This window comes from Eulemur rufifrons, chromosome 25, assembly GCF_041146395.1.
Source record: "Eulemur rufifrons isolate Redbay chromosome 25, OSU_ERuf_1, whole genome shotgun sequence".
Classification (NCBI taxonomy): Eukaryota; Metazoa; Chordata; class Mammalia; order Primates; family Lemuridae; genus Eulemur; species Eulemur rufifrons.
Genome location: NC_091007.1, coordinates 2,623,024 through 2,650,872, shown reverse-complemented (window position 1 = coordinate 2,650,872; position 27,849 = coordinate 2,623,024). Strand labels below are relative to the sequence as shown.

The 27,849-nt window shown below is 45.2% G+C and overlaps 1 protein-coding gene across 1 annotated transcript; it reads right to left on the bottom strand.

The window, feature by feature from the left end:
• Positions 1-263: 263 nt before the first annotated feature.
• ITIH2 (inter-alpha-trypsin inhibitor heavy chain 2) lies at positions 264-27,379 on the bottom strand. Its single transcript, XM_069458722.1, has 21 exons — positions 27,189-27,379; positions 25,265-25,339; positions 23,259-23,291; positions 21,679-21,842; positions 19,155-19,259; positions 17,944-18,106; positions 16,257-16,364; positions 15,622-15,750; positions 15,115-15,231; positions 13,194-13,362; positions 12,528-12,653; positions 11,558-11,739; positions 10,527-10,712; positions 10,061-10,200; positions 8,326-8,495; positions 7,575-7,712; positions 5,587-5,700; positions 4,937-5,135; positions 4,220-4,392; positions 3,458-3,569; positions 264-1,972 (listed from the first exon to the last, which is right to left on the bottom strand). The coding sequence occupies exons 1-21, from the start codon at positions 27,270-27,272 to the stop codon at positions 1,825-1,827; spliced, it is 2,835 nt and encodes a 944-aa protein (XP_069314823.1). The 5' UTR covers positions 27,273-27,379; the 3' UTR covers positions 264-1,824.
• Positions 27,380-27,849: the final 470 nt, after the last annotated feature.

Here is a 27,849-nt window from a genome sequence, read left to right as displayed (position 1 = left end):
CAATCCATTAGTTTGGAATCAACGCTGTGGTTTTCTTCAGAGAAAGAATGTTTCGTGTCTGCCCCTCACATCAAATTCTTTCCTCCAACATCTCCATGAAATGATCTCAGAAGGAAATAAAGTAGTATAATTGAGATTAAATTCAATTAAATATTTTCAAAGCATAAAAATATGATTCTAGACTTTGGAACATTTTTTTCCCCTCTGAGTTCATAGAGCCCAATAGTGGTTATGTTAAACGAAATGACTATAGACAACTAAAATCAGGCCTTATGTTGACTTTTATTTTTGAAGCATCATAAGCTACTTTTCATTTTTTAAAAATAGACTTTTTAGAGCAGTTTCTACGGGATTTGACAAATGTATGATGACACGTATCCACGATTATGGTATCGTACATAGTAGTTTCCCTGTCCTAGAAGTCCCTTGTACTCTGTCTGTCCCCGTCCTCCCCCCAAACCACTGGCAACTACTGATCTTTTTACTGTCTCCATAGTTTTGCATATTCCAGAATGTCATGTAGTTGGAATCCTACAGTATGTGGCTTTTTCAGATTAGCTCCTTTTACACAGTCACACTTATTCATTTAAGGTTCCTCCATGTTTTTGTTTGTTTGTGGCTTGATAGCTCATATCTCCTTAGCACTGAATAACATTCTACTCTCTGAATGTACCCAGTTTATTTTTCCATTCATCTGCCGAAGGACGTTTTAGTTGCTTCCAAGTTTTGGAAATTATGAAGAAAGCTGCCATAACATCTGCGTGCAGGTTTTTCTATGGATGTAAGTTTTTTACTCACTTAGGTAAATGCCAAGGAATACATTTGTTGGATCATATGGTAGGAGTATGGTTGTTATTTAATGAACAGACCCCTAACCAATTGTGTTATATCTTATTTGGAGAATGGTTATGTGAACAGAATGAGGTTAATCAACTAAGGCCTGGTGATAATTCATCGTATGTGTCAACTTGACTGGGCCACAGGTGCCCAAATAGCTAGTCAGACATTATTCTGGATGTTTCTGTGAGGGGGTTTCTGAGTGAGGTTGACATTTAAATTGGTGGGCTTCAGTAAAGCAGATCACCCTCCCTGGTGTGGGTGGGCCTTGTCTGATCATAGAACAGAAAGGCTGACCGCCCCCAGGTAAGAGGGACTTCATGTCAGGGTCTCTTGTACTGGACTTACAGCCTGTGTATTCACATGAGCCGATCCTTATAATTATCTTCTGGTTCTGTTTTTCTAGAGAACTATGACTAATCCAGGCCTCATGAACTAAAAAGGGTCTTGGATCAACTCTGGGAAGAGAATCTTGGCTAAGAGTATCGGGCCATCACAGGTAACTGTGTTATAGCTATCCTAGCTATCCCTACGGCGGGTGACAGGGTTTTAGTAAAAATCTCTATAAAGCAACTAAGATCAAGTAACTTCTCCTGTTCCTTTCTAGTCCACACTCACCAAATAACCTTCTCTTAATTGAACTTCCCACATAACTAACTGTAAAAATGCAAGGTTGAGGACCCAAGGCTCAACAGGAGCAAAATTTTATCTCAGTAAATGCTAAATCTAGGGCTCTGTCCAGATGCCAGCTTGACATGCCAAAGCAGCTTTCCTTCGCCTCACCTTGATGAGCACACCTTAGCATCTGAAAACACAACAAAATCCTAAAGCTTCTTTGCAAACTATTTATTTTCTTCAGCTATGTTTGTAGGCTTTATAAACCACCATGATATCTGGTTTGCTTTAATTATTCAAACTGAAGCATATCTGCACAGGTGGCAGGAAGAAAGGTATATTTATACACATAATTTCCAAAACTCTAAACCTTTAAGGCCGTTTGAGAAAGCTATAGAGCTGAGGCACGAAATAGTCCTTGTAATGTCCGTCAATGAAGCCTTTCCCACTGTTGTGCACAAACCAGCAGGGAACGTCTGTCCCGAACACGATGTCCGTCCTGTAGTCTTTCTGCAAGCCTCTGCAGGAGAAATGACATGCGTGGTTAGGGAGCAGACCCCCGCACGGTGGCCGGGTGCGTCTAGAAACAAGACACCCTCTGTCCCCTCTTTGTGTCCCTTCTACCACATCTGCCCACCCCCCACTCACCCCTGCTCCCCAAATCGTATGAAACATCAGAGCTGGGGCTTAGTGTTGCAAGGACAGAGAATCAGCAGTGTGTCCTTAGATAATCCAAATAACCCTGATACAGGTTGACCCAGATGGACTTTTCCAGTAAGGTACGGAGCAGCAAATTAACCCAGATGGAAAGAAGGCAGGAACAGAACGCCAGGTGTTGTAGGCCAGCCCCACACATGACCTGAAGAATGAATCCGAGGCGCCTCTTAACTTCACTTTATGGGTAAGTGTTGTATTTAATGGTAGTGCCAGGTATTTTAGGGCAAATTCATGTCCTCCACTTGAAGGACAAAGAAGCCAGTGATTTGCGAAGGTGTACGGCACCTTGCCATTAATGAGCCTTAAACAGACGTAACTACACAGCCCACAGGTCAACTCAGTTTCGGTTATGCATCATCAGGTGCTTGAAGAAGGTGAAACTGAGGTTCAGCATTTACTTTTTGTCATTAGAGAAGATGCTGTTTGACCAACCACAGCGAACTTATTATTAGCATCATTCACTTCCACTCACCCTGTCTTCTCTAAAACGTGCTCACCGATGCCCATGGGGACTCACTGCTCTCTAGTAAACTGATGCCAGCTCATGCCATACTCACTAAGAATCCATCGCTTCAGCTCACAAACCTACCAGTGGTGGTACCTATTATTGTCATTTTAAGGTTTAATTTTCATCGTTATGGTTAGGTCTGTGGAAGCCATTGACATTTGTATGCAAAGCAAAGTTGGCCGCTTTGTAAAAACTCTAAAAAAGGAGAAAAATGCTTTAAAATGATATCAAATTAGGCATCATCGGTGAGACAAGCTGTAAAGGACTCGGAAACATCATAAAGATTTGTGAGAATTTTACACTCAGAGTGCTTTACAAGTGTCCCAGTTCTCACCTCGAGTGAAGCGAATGGGTCTGGTTTGCGTAAGAAAACCTACCAAAAGGCAGTCAGTAGATCCGCACTCAAAAAGAAGGCTCCAGCCTTATATAAAAATATACATTCGTTCTCCAGCACAAAGGTGCGAGGTAGGTATTTTTATGATTCTCTCCTTTGATCGACTTTTTCAAGTATCCAACGTGTTAACATAAGGCTTCCGATGTATGAAGATTCATTAATCTTGGCATCGTATGACACACACATATCTAGTCATTATTTGCATTTCAGGAGGACTATTGGCAGTGTCCTTACGCAAATGTTGTGTGTGTGTCTATCGCTAATGTATTGTTTAGTCTGATGTAGGCAGCGCTTGCATCGCCTTTTCTTGCCCTTCTGTTTTGCTGCTTGAGTCCAGTTCTCCCAGGGCCCCTTTTGGTGGCTGTCTCATGCACCCCAAAGCCCACCTGCTGACGGTCAACTTCTGTCCTTTCACTTCCATGCTGGCCTCTGGCTTCCGGGGGTCTTTTCCCGGTCTCTCATTGAAGATGTGTATCTTGGGCTCCTGCATGAACTGGCCTAGCAGAACAGAACCCAGACACTTATCTCCATGTAATCCCATGCTAAACAGAAAGACAGGCTTGTCACTCGATCCAAGCTACATTTTGATCCTCCCTCTAGAAATTCTAGGGTAGAAGGACAAGTCAAGACAGACAAGTTGAGAGGAAAAAGGAGCGGTGATTTGCTCTCCTTCCTGAGAGCACGGCCATTGTGCAGATGAGGCTGCTGTACGGGACCATTAGTAACTTGGCCACCCCGACGGCAGGCGACGTGTGTCGCACTTGAGAGCACAGCTCATATCAGGAACCCGGTTTGTTTGTGACGTCACATGCTCATGTTTGAACCCTTCCTAAAATACGAGGGACAGTTGCCCAGGAGGCTCTGCCATTATCACAGACTTCCTAAACCAGTTCGCTTTGCTTCAGTTAGAAAAAAATTTTCAGCATAAAACGTAAAATTTATCTGTCCCTTGTCATAACTTGCCCCGTTTGTGATCCCGAAACCCTCGTCTGGAACGGCCACACTCCTGAACCACCCGGCACTGCTGTGTCCGTCCTCCGTGCCCTTGAGTTCCCACCTGCCACTCCCAACTTCTAGCCGCTGTCACCCAAAGTTGCGGAAGACCTAGGGTGGCCCCGCCCTTGCTGGAGGGTTGATTGACATTTTACCTATTAATCCGTGTGCTCTGGGCGAAAACTTGTTCGTGGGGGGAATGTAGATTCCCAGAAAGTCAACGTTAATCGGGTGTTTCTTCCACACACGGTGCAGTAAAACCGAGAAGGACATCTCTCTATCCAGGGTGATGGTCACCGTTTTTTCTTTCTTCACTGAGATAACCACCCTGGTGTGAAAGTCCAGATGGAATTAAACAATTCCAGAACAGACTTTTCTAGAAAGTAATTTTTCTCACCCCCAATATGAACTCTCCATTCCTCCCACTAGTTTTCTAAGAGTTTTATTTATAATGTGTTTGTTATGGAATGTTGTTGTTGTAACTCCCAGCTCTAAAATTCTTTCAGTGTACATGGGTGTAGATAAACGCTCAGATCCTAACAGGGAAGATGCGACACCCAAGATACAGTGCTCGTGTCTGGAGGGCCCTCCCTGACGTCAAGTCAGATACGGGTTCAGGTAATGGATTCGTTCACTGATCCGACACGTGTGTCTTGGTGCTCACTAATGCGAGGCACTAGACTAGGCCTGAGACACAACAGTGACCAAAACCACTGACCCTGCTGCCAGGAACACGGTAAATTTTTCTGAATCTCAACTGCTTTATATTTAAAATGATGATTTTAAGTTCTGTGCTGATGTCCCTGATGCCTGGATTGATTTGTGCAGTGGTGTGTCGAGGACAGGGCTGGGCTCGGTGGACTAACACTTGCCTCTGATTGATGACACGAGCCGTGTCGGCCCAGGTCAAGACTGACGCACGGGACTTCCGGCTCAGGGTGATGGTTTCTGTGCTGATTTCTATTTTCATGTCTTCGTTTTGGAAGTAAAACCCCAATTTTCCAAAATAGGTGCTTAGTTTTCCATTATTGGGCTTCTTGGCACCAATGAGCTGACCATTGACTGAAATTCCTACAGAAAAGAAAAATGTTTTTGTCTCTTGTGTACCCTTTTTTTTTTTTTTTTTTGGCATGTGTGGGCACCAAAATTCAAATTTGTTAAACTTGACAATATGGGAAAATTATTACTATTTTGCTTCAGGATTTAGATAACATTTTTTTTCTTTGTGATTCTTGTTTTATAACTGTGTTTAAATTAATTATATCACAATAAGATCTGCTAGTTTATGCTCAGAGAGAGTATATATTTTGAACTATAATTGTATAGTTGTATACAAGTGTATAATTGAGCTATAATTGTTCAAAATAGTTAGATACATACATAATTTAATCCTCACTAATATCAGAATTTGGAAAATAAAGAACTTCAATTAAGGTGAGAAAGAAAGAAATCCCAGATAGTGACAAGGAAGCATGACAACAATCTAATTGTCTAGTTCGAATATTATTTCTTTTTATTTTACCTGATTCTGGATCAGAAACCAGGTTGAGGATTTTTCCAGGTTCTGAGTCAATATTGAAACAAATGTTATTTTGGCTTTTGGGTAGGTAAATGATGAAATGGGGGTCATTTTCAACTGGAAAATGAAAAGAAACAAAATCAGAAAGAAAGGAAGATAATTTTGAACAGTATTTTGCTCCCAAACACATTTATTTAGCCAGAACAAATATTTATTGCGCTACTACTATGTGCTATCTACTGTTCCAAGCACTGGAGACTCAGTGGTTCATACCCCATTGTCCCTTCCCCACGGAGCCTCCATTAGCATTTTGTTTTCTTTTACAAATACAGTGGATATTTATTCTGTAGCTATCATGTATGTACTAAGCTGGGTGCTAGAGATAAAAAATAGGAAAAACATAAGTAATAAATACACACACCCACACATACATAAGATAAGATATATAGAGAGATAGATAAATAGAGATGTGTTTTTTAAGGAGCCATATATGGTGCAGAACAATAAAGGAGACATGTTATTGTTTACATACAGATTAATATTAATTCCAATAGCAATGAAGAATCAGGCTATTCCCAAGAAATCACTGCTTTGTTATTGAACCTGATTATCCAGCTGATCCTTCCTGGCCTTTTTTTTTTTTTTTTTTTTAATTCCACAAATATTTGGTGAAAGGGAAAAAAAAAACTTACGGACAAAACACTAAATTAGGCAATGTTTGGTGCAGCTATAAATACGTCATGTTTTGCACCTTCAAGAAAGTAATACTTCCGTGCAGGATGCAGACATACCACTAACGTGAGATAGAACCACGTAAACGGCACAGTAATGGCCCAAGCAACATGCTGTGGGAATGAAGATGGGTTAGTGTCCCGGGCAGAACGAGCAAGGGCGTAAGAGAGAGGGAACTGGCTTTTGAACTAAGTCTTACAGGGGAGGAAAGGGAAAGACGGAAGACACAGGAGAGAGATATTATTCTGAGTGAACAGAATCAGAAAGGTAGAACAGTATATGATTTGTTTAGAAAGTAAGTTAATAATGGCCAGAATATAGGTTCTTGGCAAATACACAAAAAAGATAAGACTAAAAATGTAGATCATCAAGACCCTGAAACACTAAAGAATGGGACTTCGTTCTGTTGGGTAGACTCCACCATGCCCAGCTGCTCCTAATCTTTAATAATAACATCCATTTCTTGAGCGATTACTATGTGCTAGCACTTTAGAGATGGCTCCGCAAATAATCTACAACCTAGCTACCAATAGGTATATACGCATCATGATGCCCATTTTCAGTATGAAGGAAGTGAGGTGCAGAAACATTAAGTAACTTGCTCAAGTCCACACAGATGATGTGAACTCCAAAGAGAAGGTTCTTTCCCCTGATACCCCACTGGCCCTTCTGCATGAGAGGAGCAGGTCTTCCCTGCCAGAGGGTTCGCCCCATACCATTGGCAAAGGGTCCTGCGGACTAAACTGTCCCCCTCAAAATCCATCCGTTGAAACCCTGACCCTTCGTGTGATGATATTTGAAGATGGAGCCTTTGGGAGGTGATTAGGTATAGATGAGGTCATGAGAATGAGGTCCTCATGATGGGGTCAGTGCCCTTATAAGAAGAGACACCAGAGACCTCATTGTCTCTCTCTCCCCGCATAGACACACAAGGAAGAGGTAGTGTGAGCACCCCGTGAGATGGTGGCCCCTACAAGAAAAGAAAAGAGTCCTCTGAAGGAAATCTACCTTGTCAGCACCTTGATGTTGGACTTCCCAGCCTCCAGAACTGTGAGAAATAAATGTCTATTGTTTAAGCCCCCCAGTCCGTGGTACTGTGTTACAGCAGCCCCAGCTGACTAATGCATGGAGCCATCTTCTTCCACTGCCTGTCACCTAGTTTGCCAGGACACAGTGATTTTATTAACACACACAAATGCCTCCCGGAATCGTGATCCGTTGAGCTCTGAGAGGCGCAGGCGGCGTGGAAGCTCTCTTACCTCTTATCACGTGTGGGGGGGGCGTTGACTCCAGCACGCGGGCCCCTTGCGCGGGCATCGGAATCACTGGGGTCGGTGAGGGGTTGGCCCACGATGGGACTGAGCCCGGGGCAACTTTGCTGCCATAATACAGGGCACCTGTGCAGAAACACCTGCCTCTGTTAGTTCCCAGGTTTACGTTTCTGTGGAAATTGCCTACCATTTCAGGAATCTGTTTTATGCAGCCCCTCTGGAGGCTGTCAGCTGAGGGTTTCTTCCCTATTTTTATTCCAGAAAGTAGAATGGAAATACAAGTTCAACTAGAAAAAGCACAATATAAAATTTCCAATAATTAATATAGAATTTCTTCATGTATTTTTTTTTAAATGAGCGATGGTGTGCGTATCAAATTAGGTATCCTATTTCATTGGCTGTATTTAAAACAGTGATGTAACAGTTTTATTTTAAAAGGTCAATATTTATAATATTCCAGAAATTATGTTTGTTGCAACTATTTAAAAAAAGTGAAAAAATTTAAATGTTGATTTCAAAAATATCACGGGAGCAGGGCCTATGTAGGTTTTGAGAATTCCTTTGGGAGATGTGTGAGCAAGAAGACCATTCTCGAAGTAAGTTGGCAGGAAGAGCTTGGGCACCTGGGGACACAGGGCTGGGGTGGGCGAGAGCTGCCCGGCGACGCCCACCCGGCGGGAACGCCCACCCGGCGGGAACGCCCACCCGGCGGGAACGCCCACCCGGCGGGAACGCCCACCTGAGCAGCACGTGTGGTCCTGCGGCGGGGAGTCGGCCAGCATGCGCTCGTCCCCGGCCTCGTTCTCAATCACCATCGAGGTCAGTGGGGTCACGATGTGGTGGTCTAGAGACATCTGCAGGATCGTTCTGGTGATCTTCCTCTTGGCGGCAGCCGTGGGAGCCAGGCTTCTGTCTCCAACAAGTAGAGATGTTATAGGACATCACTGCATCTGGAACTCGAAGTCTGTCACCCCTCTTCCCTGCACCCCATGTCTGGCGTCCTACCGGGGGTGGGGGGCAGAGGGGGACAAGGTGACAGGGAGACAGAGCTAACTGGCTTCAAGAAACCTAGCATTTTATCTAGCTGTGTGATTCCGTGGGGTTTTTTTTTTTTAACTTTATTTTTTAGAGCAGTTTCAGGCTCACGATAAGGTACCAAGATTTCCCATGTACCGCCTCCCTGCTAGGCACAGGCCCTCCGCCGTCAACATGCGTCCCACATCAGGGTGGTGCATTTGTTATTAACACAGCTGATGAGCCTGCACTGACACACCTTTATCACCCAGAGTCCACAGTCGGCACTAGGCTCATGCTTGGTGTTGTACGTTCCATGGGTTCAGACAAACGCGCGATGACACGTATCCCCCGCTGTAGTATCAGACAGAGTAGCTTCCCTGCCCTGGAAATCCTCTCTGCTCTGCCTAGTCATCCATCCCCCAACCCCTGGCAACCACTGATCTTTTTATAGGGATTTTCTTTCCAAAAAAATCAATATTTAACTTCTGCAACAATCTGCTCTATGCCTTTACGCACACTCAGTGTGCTCCTGTCAGACAGGGAGGGATATTTCTCACTTACTTCAAAGCCACAGCTTACAGCCTTGTGTATTTTTTATAATCTTATCGACTTTAGGGATTTTCTCCATGAGTCCGGTTATACAACCATGTTTCATTTCCCCAGCCTAGTTCAGACCATCCCGTCCCATCTTCCTAGAGAATCTGATCTAAGAGGTGTAATAGGGTTTGGACGTAGGAGCTTTTGTCCAACATCGTCCTGTCATTCTGGTGCGGGTGGTCAAGAAACCATTCGTTACGCTAGTGATACAGTTTTTATGTCGGAGAGCCAAGATGCAGCTCGGCGGAGAAGCCAGAGGTGACACGGGTGAGCTTTGGGGAGCCCTTCCTCAGGGGACATCAGAATCGTATCACAGTGAATTTCTCTTTGGAAAATAACCTGTCTTCAAGAGTAAAGGCACATGCACCACCAAAACACACGGATATCGTGTTGAGTGACAGAAGCTAGAAACGAAAGAATACAGATGGAACGCTTATGTGAAATTTAGTTACAGGCAAAACTAATTAATGGTGGCAGATGTTGAAATAGTGGTTTCCGCTGGAGGTGGCGGGTGTTGGTTGGGAAGGAGAACAGGGAACTCTTGGAGGTTCTACATCTGGATCTGGGTGTTGATTACACGGGTGACATATGTAGAAATTCATTAAGCTGCACACTTAACATTAATGCAGTTTACACACCTTACTGTAGGTTATTAATCACATATCTCATCAAAAAAGAAACGAGTGAACCCAGCTTCAGCTAAAGTATCCAGAACCAGAGGAAGTTTAAGATCCAAACCTATATTCATTTGCTGCTTTTCTTGGTTCTAAACTCTTTGTGTGTGTGTGTGACTTCAGCTATTCAAGGTGAACGTTTCACCTTGTCAAATCCCCGTGGCGTGCGTGCTCGTCTCTGCTTACCGCTCGGCCAGCAGCTGGTTGATTGTTAGATAGGCCCACAGTTTCCTGGTGAAATCGGGGTCTGCGTGCTTGTCTTTTGACAGAAAATCCTGCAAGTCGTCCATCTGGGCCAGCGTTTCCAAGACTAACTCCGTGTTCGCCTAGATGGTGGGAGGTTCAGTTGAAAGATACCCGGGGGGAAGAGAATTATGGTTAATCCATGTGCATGTTTAGTACTTGCTGTACTAAACTTGCATGTTTAGTACTTGCGGGAGGCATGGAACACTGAGCCTTCCTCAGCCTCTACTGAGGAAGGAAATGCACACCTTGGACTTGGGCTTGGTGAGCAGGTAAGGAGGATTCAAGGAATAGTTGGGCAGACGGCAGAGATACTCGCATGCCTTCTCCTTCACGTGTTGCTTTTATGCTACATACATGACTCTGGGAAGGCAGGGTAACATACAAGATGGCCTGTAAATAAACGTACCGACGTGGCGGTGATAATGCCCTGTAGTTGCTCCAGTTTATCAGGGTCGAATTTTCCTGCCACCACAATCTCTGAACCTCCAAAGTAGTTATGGAAACTGTTTTGAGTGACATCCGTGACTGACGTATGGGGATAGTTGAACTGAACATTCCGGAGCAGTGGAGTAGAGACCTGGTTGTAGAATTTCTACAATTCATTTAAAAGAAAAGAGAGAGAGAGAGAGAAATCATTATTTTCATACCATTTTGTAGGTCTAAATCATTTTTCTCTGAGATTCTTCAAATGCTCAGCAGGTATCTCTTAATTTATTCTCATGGGACCTCTGGGACAAGGAAAAATGCTCCTAAATTATCAGAAGAGGGTAAGGACTTATTAAGAATATTACCCTTGATTTAAGAGCCCAGTATTTTTGTTTTCTTTTCTGTTATGATCAGCACAAAAAGAAAGCTCATGGACACTTATAATAATAAAAATCGGCTGGGTTGATATTCCTCACACTAGAACCTTGTCCCTTACCTGTCCCCAAGCTGAAATATGGTGCCTGGCACTGACAAAAGGCAGGGGAAAAGGCATGTTCTTCTTTCCCTATAGCATTTTCTTGTGCATTTGTTCAAAATAAACAAGTAATTTGTATCTTTTATATTTAAGGAAACTTACAGACCATAGTTTGATCTGTTTTACATGTTCAAAAATTGATATCCAAGATGACAGAGCATTTTAAAGGGAAAACCGGCAGCCATGATGACAGGGAGACCAAGTGCTTGGGGGACGGGGAAGCTACGAGAAGCTTTGATGGTGGCTCGGGAGACTTTTTGTTGAGGGTGGGTAGAGAAGTGTGTCTCCCTGTTAGTGCAGAAATACAGAGGTAAAGGGGAATGTACAAGAAAGGAATGGAACACTGGCCTGATTCTTGCGACTGGATATGGCTGAAATAATGACAATTTTGGGTCAGATCCAGCCCTTCTTTTAAGTGTCAGATATGGGTAGTTAGATGATTTTGAGCAAAGAAAAAAACTAGAAGAAACTGTTACCTTAAGCTGGGAAGACGTGTCCTGGTTTCCGTAAATCCTTTGAGCAATTCCACGGTTGTCATTGGACAGTCTCTTCAAAAAGTCGTAGTCCACATCAAATCCCATCCCCAAGCTGAACAAGGAGATATTGTCTTGTATGCTCTGCTTCACGTTTTTCTGAATTTTCGACAATTTTACTTCACCTGAAGTTGGTGATGACAGAAAGGAAAGGGATGAAGAAGCAATGGTACAATGTTTTTGGGAAAATCCAAGAAGGGCAAGTTTAGCAAAATTTGTCAAAATTTAAAATGCAGGAACTATCTCTGGAAAGATACACAAGAAACTGGTGACCAGCGACCGACTCCGGGGACAAGAACTGGATGGTTGGGAAACAGGAGTGAGAAAGAGACTTAATTTTTTTAAGCATATTTCTTTTTCTTTTAGCATATTTCCTTTGCATTTTAAAAGTAGTGTGAGCTGAGGGGAAAACATGGAATCTGCAGCAAATACGTAACAACGGCTCATTCTACGCTCACTGTGAGCAGAACGGCAGCGCTTCGTCTTTCTCATGCTCCAGATGCCATTGTCGTCAGGCCTCGTGCATTTTCATTCCATGTAGCTGCGTCAGGCACGGGCTAGACAGGGTCCTTGTCTACGTGACAACACACTCAGGCAGCACAACCTAGCGTTCACTATTGCTTATAGTCATCAGTATAAAGACACGAATAAAACAAATAAAAATAAATGTGGATAGGGACAAGTAGGGAGCTGCCGAAGCCAGTTTGCAGATAAGAAAGAGGATTAACTCAGAGGCTGTCTCGGAGAGCCAGGGGGTGAGGGTTTCAGAGGCAGGACACTTTCTTTAGGAAGCAGGGGCTTAACATGTTTTAGAAACGCAGGCAAGCCCCGTTAGAGTTCCCACTTTAAGTAAACCGCCGTTCTCAGGAACAACAGTGAAAGTTTGTCAGGAGAAGACAGAAGCGATACTTGCCTACTGTTGGATCTCCGTCAGAAACCAGGATGATCAGCGAGACCGAGTTGGGGTCCAGCGCCCCCAAGTTATTGGCTTCATTCAAAATGAAGATGGCCCGCAGGAGCGCTTCGTTGATGTTTGTGCCTGTGGAGGGAACATCACGGGTTGTTGCCTGTGCTTTCTTTCCACACACAAAAGTTACATCCCAGATTCAGGCTCATCTGTTTGGTGATGACTTAGGCATAATGTGTCCAATCCCCATTATCTGATTGCTTTTTAAGTGACATAAATCTTGCTCAGCCTGGTGATCCCCTGGGGTACTGAAATGTTCACTTTGAAGCAAACTGTCCCCTTGGAGATGAATTAACCCTTTCAAAGCACCAGTCTGCTATTTTGTGAAATCAGCCTCGCTGAGGTGCGCTGGAGACTAACATTTTACCAAATGCAAGTAATAAAGACATCTGTTGTCACTTCCTGAGCCCTTTTCTAGGGAAGATGGGAATGGTTAAAAACTTGTATTATGTGCTGTGCTTTCATGACAAAGTTAGTATTCACCGTTTGCCAATAAAGGTATTATTTAAGGCAGCCCATGCTAGACTGTGCGAAGACCACCATGACAGGGCATGATGCTGCTTACGTGAACCACAGAAGTCTCTCAATGGGCTTTAGACCAAACCCACTCACCTCCACTGGGCTGGATTTTCTCAATATACCTCTTGGCGTCTTCGACCTGTGTTTTAGTAGCTGAAACTAAATCATTTCTCCAGGTTCGAACGTTCTGGTTGAAATCAACCACAGAGAATTGGTCTTCTGCTCGTAGGTCCTCCAATATGGTCTTCATTGCTTCCACAGTCTATTTCGAAAGAGAATGAAAGGTCTCATTATATAAAATCTAAGCCTAAGAAGAAACTAGGAAGACCAGTCATTGATCCTGGTCATCTATCAAGTACTGGCTCGAGCTAAACTTCTTTTAGAAAACGTCTTAAGATCACCTCAGTCAATACAGGCCGACCCTTTGCTTATTCTGAACGTGTTATTATTGACTCTTTTTTTTTTTTGAGACAGAGTCTTGTTCTATGCCCCAGCTAGAGTACAGTGGCATCATCACAGCTCACTGCAACCTCAAACTCCTGGCCTCAAGTGGTCCTCCTGCCTCAGCCTCTCGAGTAGCTGGGACTACAGGCGTACACCACGATGCCCAGCTAATTTTTCTTTTTTTTCTCTAGAGACAGGTGTCTCACTATGTTGTTCAGGCTGGTCTTGAACTCCTGGCCTCAAGCAATCCTCCCCCTCGGCCTCCCAAAGTGCTGGGATTACATGTGTGAGCCACCAACCTGACCTTTTTAATACTTAAACTTTTACTGTCTTATTTTGTTATGCGTGACCAGTTTCACTAGTTTTTTTATTTGTTTGTTTTTTGTTTTGTTTTGTTTTGATACAGGGTCTCACTCTGTTGCCCAGGCTGGAGTGCAGTGGTGTGATCACAGCTCACTGCAGCCTCAATCTTCTGCCTCAAGTGATCCTCCTGCCTCAGCCTCCCAAGTAGCTAGGACTACAGGTGTGTGCTTCCACGCCTAGCTAATTTTTAAAAAAAGTTTTGTAGAAATGGGGTCTCATGTTGCCCAGGCTGGTCTCAAACTCCTGGCATCAAGTGATCCTTCCGTCTTGGCCTCCCAAAGTGCTGGGATTACAGGTGTGAGCCACTGTGCCTCACCCAACTAATCTTAGTTTAAGGATCACAAACTTCAAAACCATCAAATCCTACCTGGCAGTATGTGTATTAGCTGGGTGTTGTGTTGCACACCTATAGTCCCAGCTACTTGGGAGGCCGAGGCAGGAAGATTGCTTGAGCCCAGGAGTTTGAGGTTTCTGTGAGCTGGGCTGATGCCATGGCACTCTAGCCGGGAGACAGAATGAGATCCTGTCTCAAAAAGCAAAAAACAAAAACGTTTGCCAAATGAATGATGGTTGGTTGCTCACATTGGTTGGATGGATATTGCCTTGTTTGTTATTTAGAATGGCATCTACACCACTTGTCACGGAATAAGCCTATTCTGAGCTCCAAACTGGAAAACATGACAAAGGAGAGCCACCCCGAAGGAATTACAGTATCATTAGAAACATATGTACATATTGCATATATTGCACATATTGATATGCACATATTGATTTAAAAGTTGCATGTGAACTATGGCAAGATAGTAAACTAAAACGTTATGCAGAAGAACTGAAGGGATATGCGTGATCAGAGTGAGAGGAGGTGACGCAGAGATGAAATTTTTCAAAGAGGTCAAAGAGACAGTGTTTCAAGGAAATTTTGGACGCAGAACAGGAAAGAGAGGAAGAGAGGGAAGAGGAAGCCAGAAAGAGGAAGATGAGAAGGATGGGAATTTTACGAGGGAGGAGTGATTAGAAGAGGGGGGTGCGCATCCTGTGAACTTGCAATAATCTCAAAAGTTTGGGCGGAGTTCACACCCCCAGTCAGTAGCCGCAGGCCCTGCATTTGCGCCCTGAAAGGGGAGGAAAGATTGAATGATTGCGTTTCGGGAGGGGATCCAGAAGCCAGGGAGAGCCTGGCGACCCACTGCAAAGGAGGGCCACTTACCTGTTTCATTTTAATCCCCCACATGGAGCCGCTCACGTCGATAACAAAGAGGATGTTCTTGGGAATTGGGTCCAGGTTTTCAGGAGCAAAGAAGTGGACAAAATATCCATTGAACACCTGAAAACCAGAAGGTGTCTGTGAGCCAAGTCCTGGCCAATGTTCAGAAGGTCGGGAGATGGGGCCCGGAGAGGAGAGGAGAGGTGAGGAGGTGGGAGCTTGGCGCACACCCGTCTCCCCTTCCCCTGCCTGTTCCCCCATTCCTGTCCCGTGAGGGTCCACGCCTTCCCAGCAGAGTTCACTCTGCTAGGATTATAGGCGTGAGCCACCGCGCCCGGCCTTATTTGGTTTTTACGACATAAAAGATAATGCCCAGCAACATATTAAAGGAATGTAATTTCGGTCCGTTCTCTGCAGCTAGAAACTACCCACAGGCCAGGGAGTTTGTTCCGCAAGCAGCAGCCCTGCGGTGTCAGCTTGGCGGTGGCGCTAGCGTCCCTCTGCGCTCACCTCGAGCTCCCCAGCCTTCTCCTCTCTGTTCACGTCGTACATCACCACCAGCTCCCCGTCCACCGCGGTCTCCAGGCAGCTGGGGCATATTCTCTGCTGCTCCACTGTGGGCTTGAAGGAGACGTGCGCCTGGAGAGAACCGTGGCGTCAGACAGCTGCTCCTCGCGCATGCAGGGGAAGAGGCGGCCCAGTGGCCGTGCTGCACGCAGGCAGCAGCCATAGGCTTGTCCCTGATGTAAGGGACACAGCCAGGGCTTTCGAGGGCCCGCAGTGCTGTCTGTTTGCCTGGTTTGAGGCCTTTTTTAAGGAGATCAAAGAGTTTCCTCCATCCCCCATGGAAGGGATGACGACAGGCTCTGGAAAGAGTCTGTGCAATGTTCCTAGAGGAGTTTGACCTTAGAGGAGTCACAGTGGGTCATCACTGGCCATGAAGGCAGAGAGAATGAAGCTGACTTGCTCTTGCTGCGGTTGATGGAAACCTGCACATTATTTGAAAGCTGCCCCTTAGCCGCTGGTCAAGTGGATGACTTGGGGAAAACGAGGCTTGAAAGGGACAGCCTCGCGTCTAAAGGGAATGACGTGACTGGGAGCGTTGTCTTGCATGCCCCCCGGAAGACCTGCAAGGCTCACGGTACCTTCTGGTGTCCTTTAGAGATGACCGGAACTCCATCGAAATGGCCTTCAAAGGTGTCGGGGACATGAAGAAACCTTATTCCCTGAGGTTCAATGATCCACACGTCCACCTGCGGGTGGGAGAGAGAAGTACCCAAAGCATCACAAGTCTTTAAAGGAGCTTCAAGCAAGAAAGACAATTACTGTTAAGTCCTCTGACGCTTTGCTCGTCTTCGGGTTTTCCCAGCACGGTTCCGTGGTCCCTTCTGCAAGTTCTTTTATAGATTCCCCAGGACGCGGGTCATCTCACCACGGAGGCTAAACCCACTCTGGCGACTCAGTGCTCATGGTCTACGGCCTCATTCTCCTGGGGTTTAACTCCCCTTCTTCATTCTACTCTAGTCTTTTTATTTATAAAAGCATTCACAGTGCTGGGGGGAAAAGGAGGACATTACTTATCAGATATGCAGCTTTTCAAACGGGAATGAAAATGTCACCGTGATTCATTTGTCCCCTTTTGTCTCCTGTGTCTGTGGGCCATTCACAGCCTGTCTGCCTCACTCTCCCACGTGCCAGGCAGGCAGGCGGGTTGGATGGTGCTTCCTGGTTTGCTTCGTTCTGCCTCCTACACAACATGCTCATATGGCGCCAGAAAGATTTGAGCAAAGAAAAGAGCATTTCAGACTTTATATCGAGACGTGAAGATGACGGCACAGGTGAGTTCAAGGGGTGGCCAGTGCAACCAATGCCAAAGGCATCGCTCCCCTGCAGCGACAATGGTCGGGATGGCAGGGAAGACAACTAACTGAACACTCATGGAGCACCTATTATCTGCTACCTAGTTCCGTGAATTCACCTCACTTAGAACTAAGGAACAAAGCATGTTATAGCATCCTTTTGTAGAGGTGGAGTCTTGCTATGCTGCCCAGGCTGGTCTCAAACTCCTGGTCTCAAGCGATCCTCCTGCTTTGGCTTCCCCAAGTGCTAGAATTACAGGCGTGAGCCACTGTTACAGTATCTTTTTTACAGATGAGACAGTGGAGACTCAGGATAACCTGTCCCTGGAGATTAGCGTTGTGGGTTGAATGTGGCAACACCCTAATGATATGCCTACATCAAATCTCTGGAACCCGTGAATGTGAATTTATTTGGAAACAGGGTTTTTGCAGATGCAGTCAGGGACCTTGAGATGAGGTCATCCTGTACTGGCTGGTGGGCCCTAAATCCGATGACAAGTGTCCTTACAGGAGAGAGGCAGAGCGGGATCTGAGATGCTCAGAGGAGGAGGTGATGTGACCACAGAGGAAGAGATTGGAGTGATATGTCGCAAGTCCAGGGATGCCAGCAGCTGCCAGACAGCAGAAGCAGCAAGGAACAGACCCTCCTCTAGAGCTCCCGGGGGAGTGTAGCTCTGTTGACACCCTGATTTAGACCTCTGTGAGAGGATAAATTTCTGTTGTGTTCTGTGCAGTTCGCGGCAATTTCTTACGGCAGCCCCAGGAAACTGCTGCAATACAGTTAATGAGGGGCAGAGCTGATGCTTAAATCCATCAGGACATGGTTCACTCCAAACCCATAATCTGCTCAATACACCTGCAGCGTCGAGTGGCATCCAACACCACAAACAGTGATGACAAACAGAAAGTATACATCGGGGACAGGGACCATGAAAGGGCGGGTTCACTGTCCGCCCTCCAAAGCCATGCTCACCTCCAAGTGTTTGGCCAGCCGTCCCGGCTGCAGAGAAACCCTGTGCTCATAGGATCCCAGCTTCCTCCACTTCACCTCCTGGTACTGGAGTTCGAACTGCACCTTTGCCCCGGGAAGGACGTTCACTTCCGTTTTGAAGTTCTCCATATCGAGAGCCCCGCTCCTGAAGGTGAGAGCCCCCAGCGTAAGTCAGCACATGCACGACCGAGCTGCAAGACCGGGGATCTAGGCGGAGGGCGTGGAGACTTTCCTGGGTGATCCAGCCTCTCAGCCGTTCATGGAAATGAACGCTCCATACTCTGGAGATAAGTGCAACGTCTAGATCTGGTTAATGCCACCAAGAACATCAGTCTCTTCTCCTACCTGATCTTCTGCTTCCAGAGCATCTCACTGATTTGAGTGTCATCTGCAAAAAGCTACTAGAGATTGCTTCCTATTCCGGGCCAGGACCTTGACATATGTCACCACTGACACAGCAGCTTTGCAGGACAGATACCATCTCCCTGATCTTTCAGACAATGATAAACGAGGCTCATAGAGGATGAGGAACCTGCTCAACCACCGCCAGCCAATTCAAGGACCAGGACTCACACCCAAGGTTAGACGACTCCAAAGACAGCACACATTTCCTATGCTGCACTGGAAACTCACTCCAGGAAGTCTTCATTTTTTTATTTTAATATTTTATTTTATTTTACTATTTTTTTAGAGACAGGGTCTCACTCTGTCACACAGGCTGGCGTGCAGTGGTGTGATCACAGCTCACTGCAGCTTCAAACTCCTGGGCTCAAGAGATCCTCCTGCCTCAGCCTCCCAAGTAGCTAGGATTACAGGCATGCGCCATCACTCCCGGCTAATTTTTCTTATTTTCTGTAAAGATAGGGTCTCGCTATGTTGCCCAGGCTGGTCTCGAACCCCTGGCCTCAAGCGATCCTCCTGCCTCAGCCTCCCAAATTGCTGAGATTACAGGCATGAGCCACTGCACCTGGCCTCTTTATATATTTGAGAAGAATTCTATTATTTCATCACGTTGAATATGTATTTCTAGTGTAAGAACTTATTTGGTCACTGTACATATTGAGTCCCATGTGATTATTTATTTTGAGGCATTGATGATTTTAAACAGAAAACAGCTGGTTTGCCGCTGGGTGAGGGGACAAGAGAGGAGCCCCCGGCGAGAGGGAGGGCAAGTCCTGTCGTTCAGGCCTTACCTCACCAAGCCCGCCGTCTTGCCTTTTGCTCTCGCCTGTGAGTACAGAGCTTTGCCCACGGTTTTCTCCTTAATGGAACTCCGAAATGTCGTACCATCCACAGTCCTAGAAAAGGACAGAAGGCAACTGTTGGTCAGAGTAGTAGCCTTAGCAGAGCAACAAAAACAACCCAGCATGCTTGACGTAATGAGTGGGGAGCAATGACCGTTTTGCATCCAGCAGAGATAGGAAGAGACACTGGAATAACTCACAGACAAGACACCCTTTATTTGACAGTGTGATTTGAGAGGGGCGAGGTGAGCTCCCACCCTGAAAACGTGCCCTCATGTACCATTGTTTGTGTTTAAACTTTTTCCTCATTTTCAAATTGTGTCCTTCTTTTTGGGTATCCATGGTTAATGACCCACGTGACTAGGAGAGGTGACTGATAAATCACTAAATATCTCATTACATTGGGTTCACCGGCACATTCTTCTGCGAGGAAAGAACTTGGCACAGCCTGGGCGTATGCGATGGACCGTTTGTGTTCCCTAAAATCCGCATGTGGACTACCACCCGCTGATTCGATGGGATTAGAGGTGGGGCCTTTGGGAGGTAATTAGGTCAGGTAATTAGGGCATCCCTCAGGAATAGGATGAGTGCCCATAAAAGACACACAGCTTATTTTAAACTGCGATGATGAAAGAGCTGTCTTCTCTGGTCTTATAAACTCGGCCCTGTGTAGAGGGAGACCAAAATAAATGCAAGTTTCGCTATTCTGTCTTCTGTCACCTCAAATCTTCTGTGGCAGCAGTCCCCAACCTTTTTGGCACCAGGGACTGGTTTCATGGAAGACGATTTTTCCACGAACCGTGGTGGGGTTGTGGGGAGGTGGGGCTCAGGTGGTGATGCGAGCCGTGCGGAGCGGCTGTAAATACAGATGAAGCGTCCCTCACTTGCCCCCTGCTCACCTGCCATGTGGCTTGGTTCCTAACAGGCCGTGGACCTGTACCAGTCCTTGGCCCAGGGTTTGGGGACCACAGTTCTATGGAATGAGATGGTAAAGAAAGAAAAGAATGAAGGAAAATAGAAGAGATCACTAAAATAAGTTCTGATCATATGGTTTAAAAATCAGAATTTATTAAATATAGTTTTAAAGGTCATTTCTAAGCACAGCGTCATACAATTCAACTACAGAAAAGCTTTTCCTTCTCCCTTGACTTTTTAGAAAAGGCTGACCAAAAAAAGTGATGCATTTTTAAGCCAATTCAAAGGATACCAATCAAAGTCACATAATGCTTTTTTTCTACCTACTTCCTTTTGTTTAGAAACTATAATTAACATGGCTCTGCAGTTTTTAGCAGCCCAGGTGCCTGGTGCTTGAACCCTTTATTTTATTTATTCACAATTATCATTGATTACCTTGGTAGATGAAGGACAAAAGCAGATGAGAAGTAACTCAATCTAATGTCTTAATATAAAATAGGCAGACTGTACGCAGGGGACCGTGCTCTGTCCTGGCCAGCCCAAGAGGGACATGGACCAACTGGAGCCCACCCTGGGGTGGCCACCATGATACTCAGGACACAGAAGACTATTCCAATCACATGGAGGAACAGGGAGTATTTAGCCTTGGTACACAAAGCCTCCAAGTGGGCAAGGTTACTGGCCTTAACTCTGTGACCAGTATTAGAATAATTAAAAAACTGTATTACGGAGATTTTCAAACATACAAGAATAGAGAGAATCATAGAAGAGACCTCCTTGAAACCATCACTGAGCTACACTATTGTCAACACTTGGCCAATCTTAATTTGTCTAAACTCCCACGCTTCCCACCTCAATTATTTTGAAGCCAAACTCAGATGACACATCATTTCATTCACGAGAACTTTCAGTGTGTATTCTGTAGAGATTTTTTTTTATTATTATTCCATGTGAGTAGAACTAGAGTCACTGGGTAGTAAATGGAAAATATTTAAATGAAGGAAAAGAAATAATTCTAACAGAGTTGCTGGCCGTTGCCTTGTGAAGGAATGAGTTTATCGTTAAGGAAATCGTCAAGCCAGGAAAACCCACCCGTCAGTGGTATACTAGACAAATTCAAGCGCTGGCTAGTGATTGGATTTAATCAGTGCTTCTCAACATTTTTTTTCCTTGGAGAAACGTATGGAAGATGACACTGACCTGCTGTACACACTCTTGTGTGTGGTTTCCTGTAAGCTAGAACAACTCCGTATATTTTTTCCCCACAAGAAAGTACATTAAAATGCAAATAAGTGGGAGGTCATCACCATAGAGATAGCCTTAAGTTTGCTTTAACTTACTAGAAATGAAAAGCAATTCCTTCACAAATTCTGATAATTTGAACAGGAACAAATGATTGGGCCCCACCCCCAGTGACCCTCCCCACCCAGCAGGTGCACAGCCCTAGAGGTGAGAACCACTGGGACAGTTGACCACTAAGGTCCCCTTCTAGCAGTGAGGGTTTTGATTCTGTGAGCAGAGCGTACGCACTTTCTGGTTCTACCTAGGAGTTACTCACATGGAGAAGTTGGTAATGAAGGCTCCTTTGGGAATCTGGACATCAAACACGACGTTCTGAGGCTGCGGGGAGTTGTTCACCACTTTGCTCTGAATGATGGTGGTGGCTGAACGAGAGGTGATAGTCGACTGGACTTTATAGCTGTAAAGAGTTACTTGATCGTCCTGAAAGTGCCAAGAAAGCACAACTGTACTGACGCCAAAATCACACAGACCTTCGCTATGCATTGATGCTAACAGTGGTCCATTTCCCTCGTCACGCACAATTCCGGGGTGTTGGTAAGCTATAACTCAGGTGTTACTAAGCTTTCTCTTAACGTCGTGGACGACGCCACAGGCAGAGGTCTGCCTTTGTTTCGAGACAGCCTGAGATGCCCTTTTAGATTAAGGAGTCCATTAATAACAGTGTTTAACAAATCAGAATGTAAGTAGAAAAAGGTTGCGGGGAGCCAGATTGGATGGAGGAAGTCCAGGAAATAACTCTAAATGCAGGGCCACAGCCGGGGAGAGGATTCAGGATGTCGGGGTTGGAAGGGGACCCTGGCTGTATCTTCAGAGTGAGGGTGCTGTGGGGTGCAAATACACATGGGGCCCCCCAAGCCCCCTACAGCTCCCTACTCTCTTCAATCTCATCTATTACAATTTCACCTTCGGTCTTTTCCTCGTCCCCCCAATTAAAACAAGCTATGAGAACACCGATGGGTGTGTGCAACGAACACTTATCACGCAGAGGGCATTTTGATGCAATGTTTGGTCCAACTCTCTAGACCTTCTTTTCTTATCTCTGCTGATTTAAGGCAGCCCCAGTGTAAAAAAATCACAGGACATCAGTTTGATCCAAGGCAAGACTCTAAAAACCCACATCTTTTAGGAGGTGGCCACAAGCTTCTTCAGGTCTATGGCAATTATGTGACCCATTAGATGTTGCTTTTTTCTCCAAAAGGATTTGCTTCTTTCAGTACTAGCTGTCATTCCCCAAACTCTGTGGCCCGAGATTAAACCTTCCGGTTAATTAACATGCAGCTCGCCTCAAGCTAAGATAAAATCCAGGCTAATTTGCTTGTCTTTCCCTCCAGGTAAGCGTGCGTTTCTGGCAGTTTCCATCTGTTTAGAGCAGGAAGCACAGCATAAACCGCTTCCTCAGGCTGTTTTCTTGCCACAGGAGGGTCTACTTTGAACAACTCAGGGAACCGGGCCATTTTGTGCCTAAGAGTTCCTTCCCACAGACACTCTTTAATTCTCCAAGGCTGTCGGGTGTCATATTTTTAATCAAAACGGTTAAGTTGGAATAAATAATGCCTATGGAGGGATGAAACCTATGCTTTTGATAAAACCCGAGGAAATACATAGAGAGAGGACATCTCAGCTCCTGGGGGCCTCTCTCCTGTTTGAAAACACTGTTCTCATCAGTGCTGACTTTCAGAGAAACCTCCAAACAGAATTGGGCAAGGGGGTATTTTGCAAGTCAGGTAAACACCGATGAAGACAAAGGAGACACCTGGATCGATTTCCAGGTAATAGTTAACAAGAAAATCATTCCGGCATCAGTTTCTAACCAAATCAAAATCAAAGCAAACGTACCGTCGTTTCTCCGGATTCTCCGGAAAGGCTTCTCTGTGAAAGGAAGTTAGACAATCATTCTTCAACTGGATGTTACTTCTGACCTCAAGGGCAAAAACCATTTTCTCAGTCAAAAAAATTTCTTTTTCTGCAATACTGAGCTATCATTCATTCACTGAGCTGAGAAGTAACTATCAAATATTCTTGAAAATGATTTTCCCACTGGCGAGTTTCTCTGCACAAGCTTCCCCACCATTTTTGATTGCACGTACATCACTCTTTGATATAATGCAAAACCCAGTATTTGTAAATAAAAGCATTCAGCCACAGGCAGACTGGGTAGCACATAGCCCTGTCACTCTATTTGTACCGTTTATGTTTTATTCAGTTGGATGCTGACCCCGACGTTCCTTTCTACCCTGGGGCTCTGGACATGCTGTTCCCACTGTGTGTGATGCTCCTCCTGCCTGGCCCTCTCTGTCCCCTACTCCCACACATGGCGAACTCCTACTCACGCTTCAGATCCCCGCTCCTCTGGCCCCCCAAGACCAGGTCAGCTTCCTTCACTAAGTGTTTCCATAGCAGCATATTCTTCCTTCAGGACTCTCGCTTTGCTTTATATGAATAATTATCTGTTCTATTTGAGGGATGGTTTGATTAAGGTCTGCCTCCTAACTTCAGACTAAGCTACATGAGAGCGGGCACTTTGATGTGTTTCCTCCATGGTGTAGCCCTGGAACCAAGCCTGGTGAGTGGCACCTGGAAAATTCTGTGCTCTTAACCACCACACTAGGGCATTATCCACCAAATGACTGTCCTGGGGGCATGGACAAAGGTCATCTCCTTGCCTGTGAAAACTGAATGGCTCAAGAGTGACAGGTGAACATTTAATGTCTACTGGATTGTAAAATAATAAGGCAGGTGTCAGATGGAAGCTCAGCTAGCCTGGTTTGGGGTGAACCGAGGTTCTAGTGCTGTGTGATAGAGTGGGATCACCGGTTGCCTTTGTTTGGACTTCTTGAATGGAACACTCAAGGACTAATTTTCCTTTCTTGTGGCTAAATAAAGACTGACGTGAGGTCTTGCCTATTGGGTTTTAATATTATTGTTCTACAAAAAAGTACTTGAACTTTTAGAAGAAAGCCAAAAATTCATACCCACAAAAAATAAGTCACTAGTCAGCTCAGCTCTCTCTGCCTCCATAAATAACTCCTTTCTCAGCGTGCGGGCTCTTGCCGGAGAACTCGCCCCATTAATAAGAGGATTTCGGCCACCTATGTGGCCACTGATAGATGCAGCCTCCGGTGTGGCCAGGTCTGAGCCACTTCCCAAGACAGGGTGACGGGAGGAAGGAGAGTGTGAGGCTGCAACGGGAAGTGTCTGTCACCACTGGAATAAGAAAAGTCCTCCTGAGGCCGGGCACAGTGGCTCACGCCTGTAATCCTAGCACTTTGGGAGGCTGAGGAGGGAGGTTTGCTTGAGCTCAGGAGTTCAAGACCAGCCTGAGCAAAAATGAGACCTCGTCTCTATTAAAAATAGAAAAATTACCCGGGTGTCATGGCATGAGCCTGTAGTCCCGGCTACTCTGGAGGCTGAGGCAGGAGGATCTCTTGAGCCCAGGAGTTTGAGGCTGCTGTGAGCAGTGATGACACCACTGCAGTCTAGCGTGGGCCACAGAGAGAAAACTTGTCTCAAAAAAAAAAAAAAAAAAGAAGAAGAAAAGTCCTCCCAGTAGGAAATCTTCCTTATAAGGCAGTGAAATCATTCTATAATCTTAAATTTTGAAGAAAACACTCCTTAAGGCACTAAGGCGACTGATGAGGTTTGGAGGCTGCTGGACAGCCACGTGGAGGTCTGACTGTATCTCACCTGGACAATGCTTCCACCCAGCTGTGAAACCACTGGGCTCTTCTCTGCTAAAAATCAAAGCTCTTGAGAAAATCTAGCAAAAGGCATCTTTATCCTTCTCTTACTTCTTCATCCTCTCTGTCCTTTACGCTGCCCTCTGGAAGGAAAGCTTACCGTACCTGGTGTCTCCGGTTCTCTGGAGCAAACTGAAATTTGCCTGGGGCCAGTTCCACCAGATCTTCATATTCTACAAACTTAAAAAAGAATTGAGGATGTTTATTTTTATTTTAAAAATAGGTCTAAAGTCCAAAAGGCAGCTGGTGGTATTCATTATATTATTTTATATCCTTTCCTCTCCCTATGAGCAATCTCATTTATTAAAATACAATTATTCCTTCACTGTATTTATGTTTGCTAGTTAGGTCTCAGAGATGTCTAAGTGGAATTTAACATCCTCAAATTTGCTGGATGCGGGAATTCATTTTTTAGTTTGCCAGGAGATGGTAGGAGAGACAGGTCAAAGGGCCCCAGTGACTAGACTAGGTAGGGCCCAGGGGGAGTATCTGTGGGAGGGGTCTGGCGGCATTAGCAACATCTGACTGGAGGGACGTGAACCATACGTCTCCCCAGGTTGAAAATGCAGGTATGGAAGGAATACCAGTTAGAAATGACTGAAAAAGCACAAACACATTTGGATGACTTGGCTTCCACTGGAGACTCCCAACACACTCTGGTGGTTTTCAAACCGTTGGAAAATGTGATCATTTCTAAGCAGACAGAGTGATATGTTCCCCCCGTAAACATGCCATCGTATTCTTCGGCATTTTTTGTAGGTAATCCACTCTGCACGTCTCTGCCTTTGCTAAGATATTCCCATAACACGCTTTGCTTTTCTGGCATAAAAATAGCTCTTGCGTGACTTTCAGAGTGACTCAGTCCAAGACTTTCCCTGTGTTGGTGGCTAAGGGTCCAAAGCAGAGGCCCTGAGCTCCGTGGGAACGGATCCCGCACTGTAGCAGACGACACTTGCCGTCCTCTCCGTGAACAGGAATATTTCACATGCCCTATGTGCACACATGGGAGAAAACTCAATGGAAACCAAGCGCATCGGGGGTGGGGTGGAGGGGATGGGTAAATTCACACCTAATGGGTACAATGCACACTGTCTGGGTGATGGCACACTTACAACTTTGACCCAACCTGTACAAAAGCAAATTATGTAACCAAAATGTTTGTACCTCCATAATATTCTGAAATTTTAAAAAATGCCCTTATTACAAAAGTCATTGTTCACATAGGTGTGAAAAACAATGACAGTTTGATAAGGACTTTTCTTACACTCCTAGTAGAAAGTGATGATGGTATTTCTTCATCATCATATTAATAGCTAATAATTATTAAGCACTTGCAACTGCAGACACAGTGCTAGGTAGTTTATGTACGTCATTTAATTCTCGTAACAAACCTTTGGGTTTGGTCTGTGATTACCCCATTTTCTAGGTAAGGAGCCAGCAGCTGTGCTCCATAAATGCCACGCTAGAATGGCCCACCCACTGAACTTGACTTAACTCTCGCGCAAAACCTGTTAATGCTGTAAAGGGTAAATACACGTTCTGGTAATTATAACAGTAAACACCTGTATTCAGATGACCTTTTTTTTTTTTTTTTTTTTTGAGACAGAGTCTCACTCTGTTGCCCAGGCTAGAGTGAGTGCCGTGGCGTCAGCCTAGCTCACAGCCACCTCAAACTCCTGAGCTCAAGCAATCCTCCTGTCTCAGCCTCCCGAGTAGCTGGGACTACAGGCACGCACCACCATGCCCGGCTAATTTTTTCTATATATATTTTTAGCTGTCCATATAATTTCTTTCTATTTTTAGTAGAGATGGGGTCTCGCTCTTGCTCAGGCTGGTCTCGAACTCCTGAGCTCAAACGATCTGCCCACCTCGGCCTCCCAGAGTGCTAGGATTACAGGCGTGAGCCACCGTGCCCGGCCTCAGATGACTTTTATCATGAGTTTCCATTATGCACAGAATAAGGCCATGGACTAGCAACCTCAAGAGCTATGCGGAGGCCAACAGCAAGGGGTCTTCTGGAAGTACTTACTTCGGGCAGTCCGTTTGTGGGGATTTCAAAGCCTGGGGCTTCCGAAATAAGCAGACAGATGAGAAAGCACGTGAGTCGTCTCATTCTGCGGGACAGCTTTGCCAAGCTCCCCGGAGCAGGCGGCCGGGGAGGACTCCACTCCTTCCTGCTAAACTGAGTTCAAAGGAACAACAGAGGACAGTTCGCTGGAAGAAAGAAGAAAAAAAACCTCTCTAACTTTGTTCGAAATTGGAACAAATATTTGTTCTGGAGCTCCAGCTTGAGCTGTGGGGGTGGATCGGACACCCAGAGGTTATTCAAACAGCAAAGCCAGAGGCAGCTGCTCACCGTGAGCACAAGTCAGGGTCAGATGGATGTGATTCTTTTTTTTTTTTTTTTTTTGCTTTTGCTGATTTCTATTGATCTTAAAATCAGAGAGCCCTAACAGCAATTGTCATCCTTTTTTAAAGGACCAAGTGAGGAACTATTCTAAGAAATAGAGTCAGAGAGAGAAAAACTAAAGTGAAATTTCAGGAAATAAAATCTTTGGGTCTAAATTACAGCAGGAGAAATTTAGAAAAAGTGGGAGAAGACACAGAATGGGTTTCTGAGCAAAGAATTCATCGTGACTGTTTCTCCCTCTGTCTTTGATAACTGAGAACCTGTTACAGCAATCGGGGAG

What these genes read in the sequence shown, in the direction of transcription:
- ITIH2 (XM_069458722.1), bottom strand. Translation starts at nt 27,272, where the DNA reads ATGAGACGACTCACGTGCTTTCTCATCTGTCTGCTTATTTCGGAAGCC. An exon ending in CAGAGAACCGGAGACACCAG is followed by an intron (nt 23,292 to 25,264) that starts GTACGGTAAGCT and finishes TTCCTTTCACAG; the next exon opens with AGAAGCCTTTCCGGAGAATC. An exon ending in GAGAATCCGGAGAAACGACG is followed by an intron (nt 21,843 to 23,258) that starts GTACGTTTGCTT and finishes TGGCACTTTCAG; the next exon opens with GACGATCAAGTAACTCTTTA.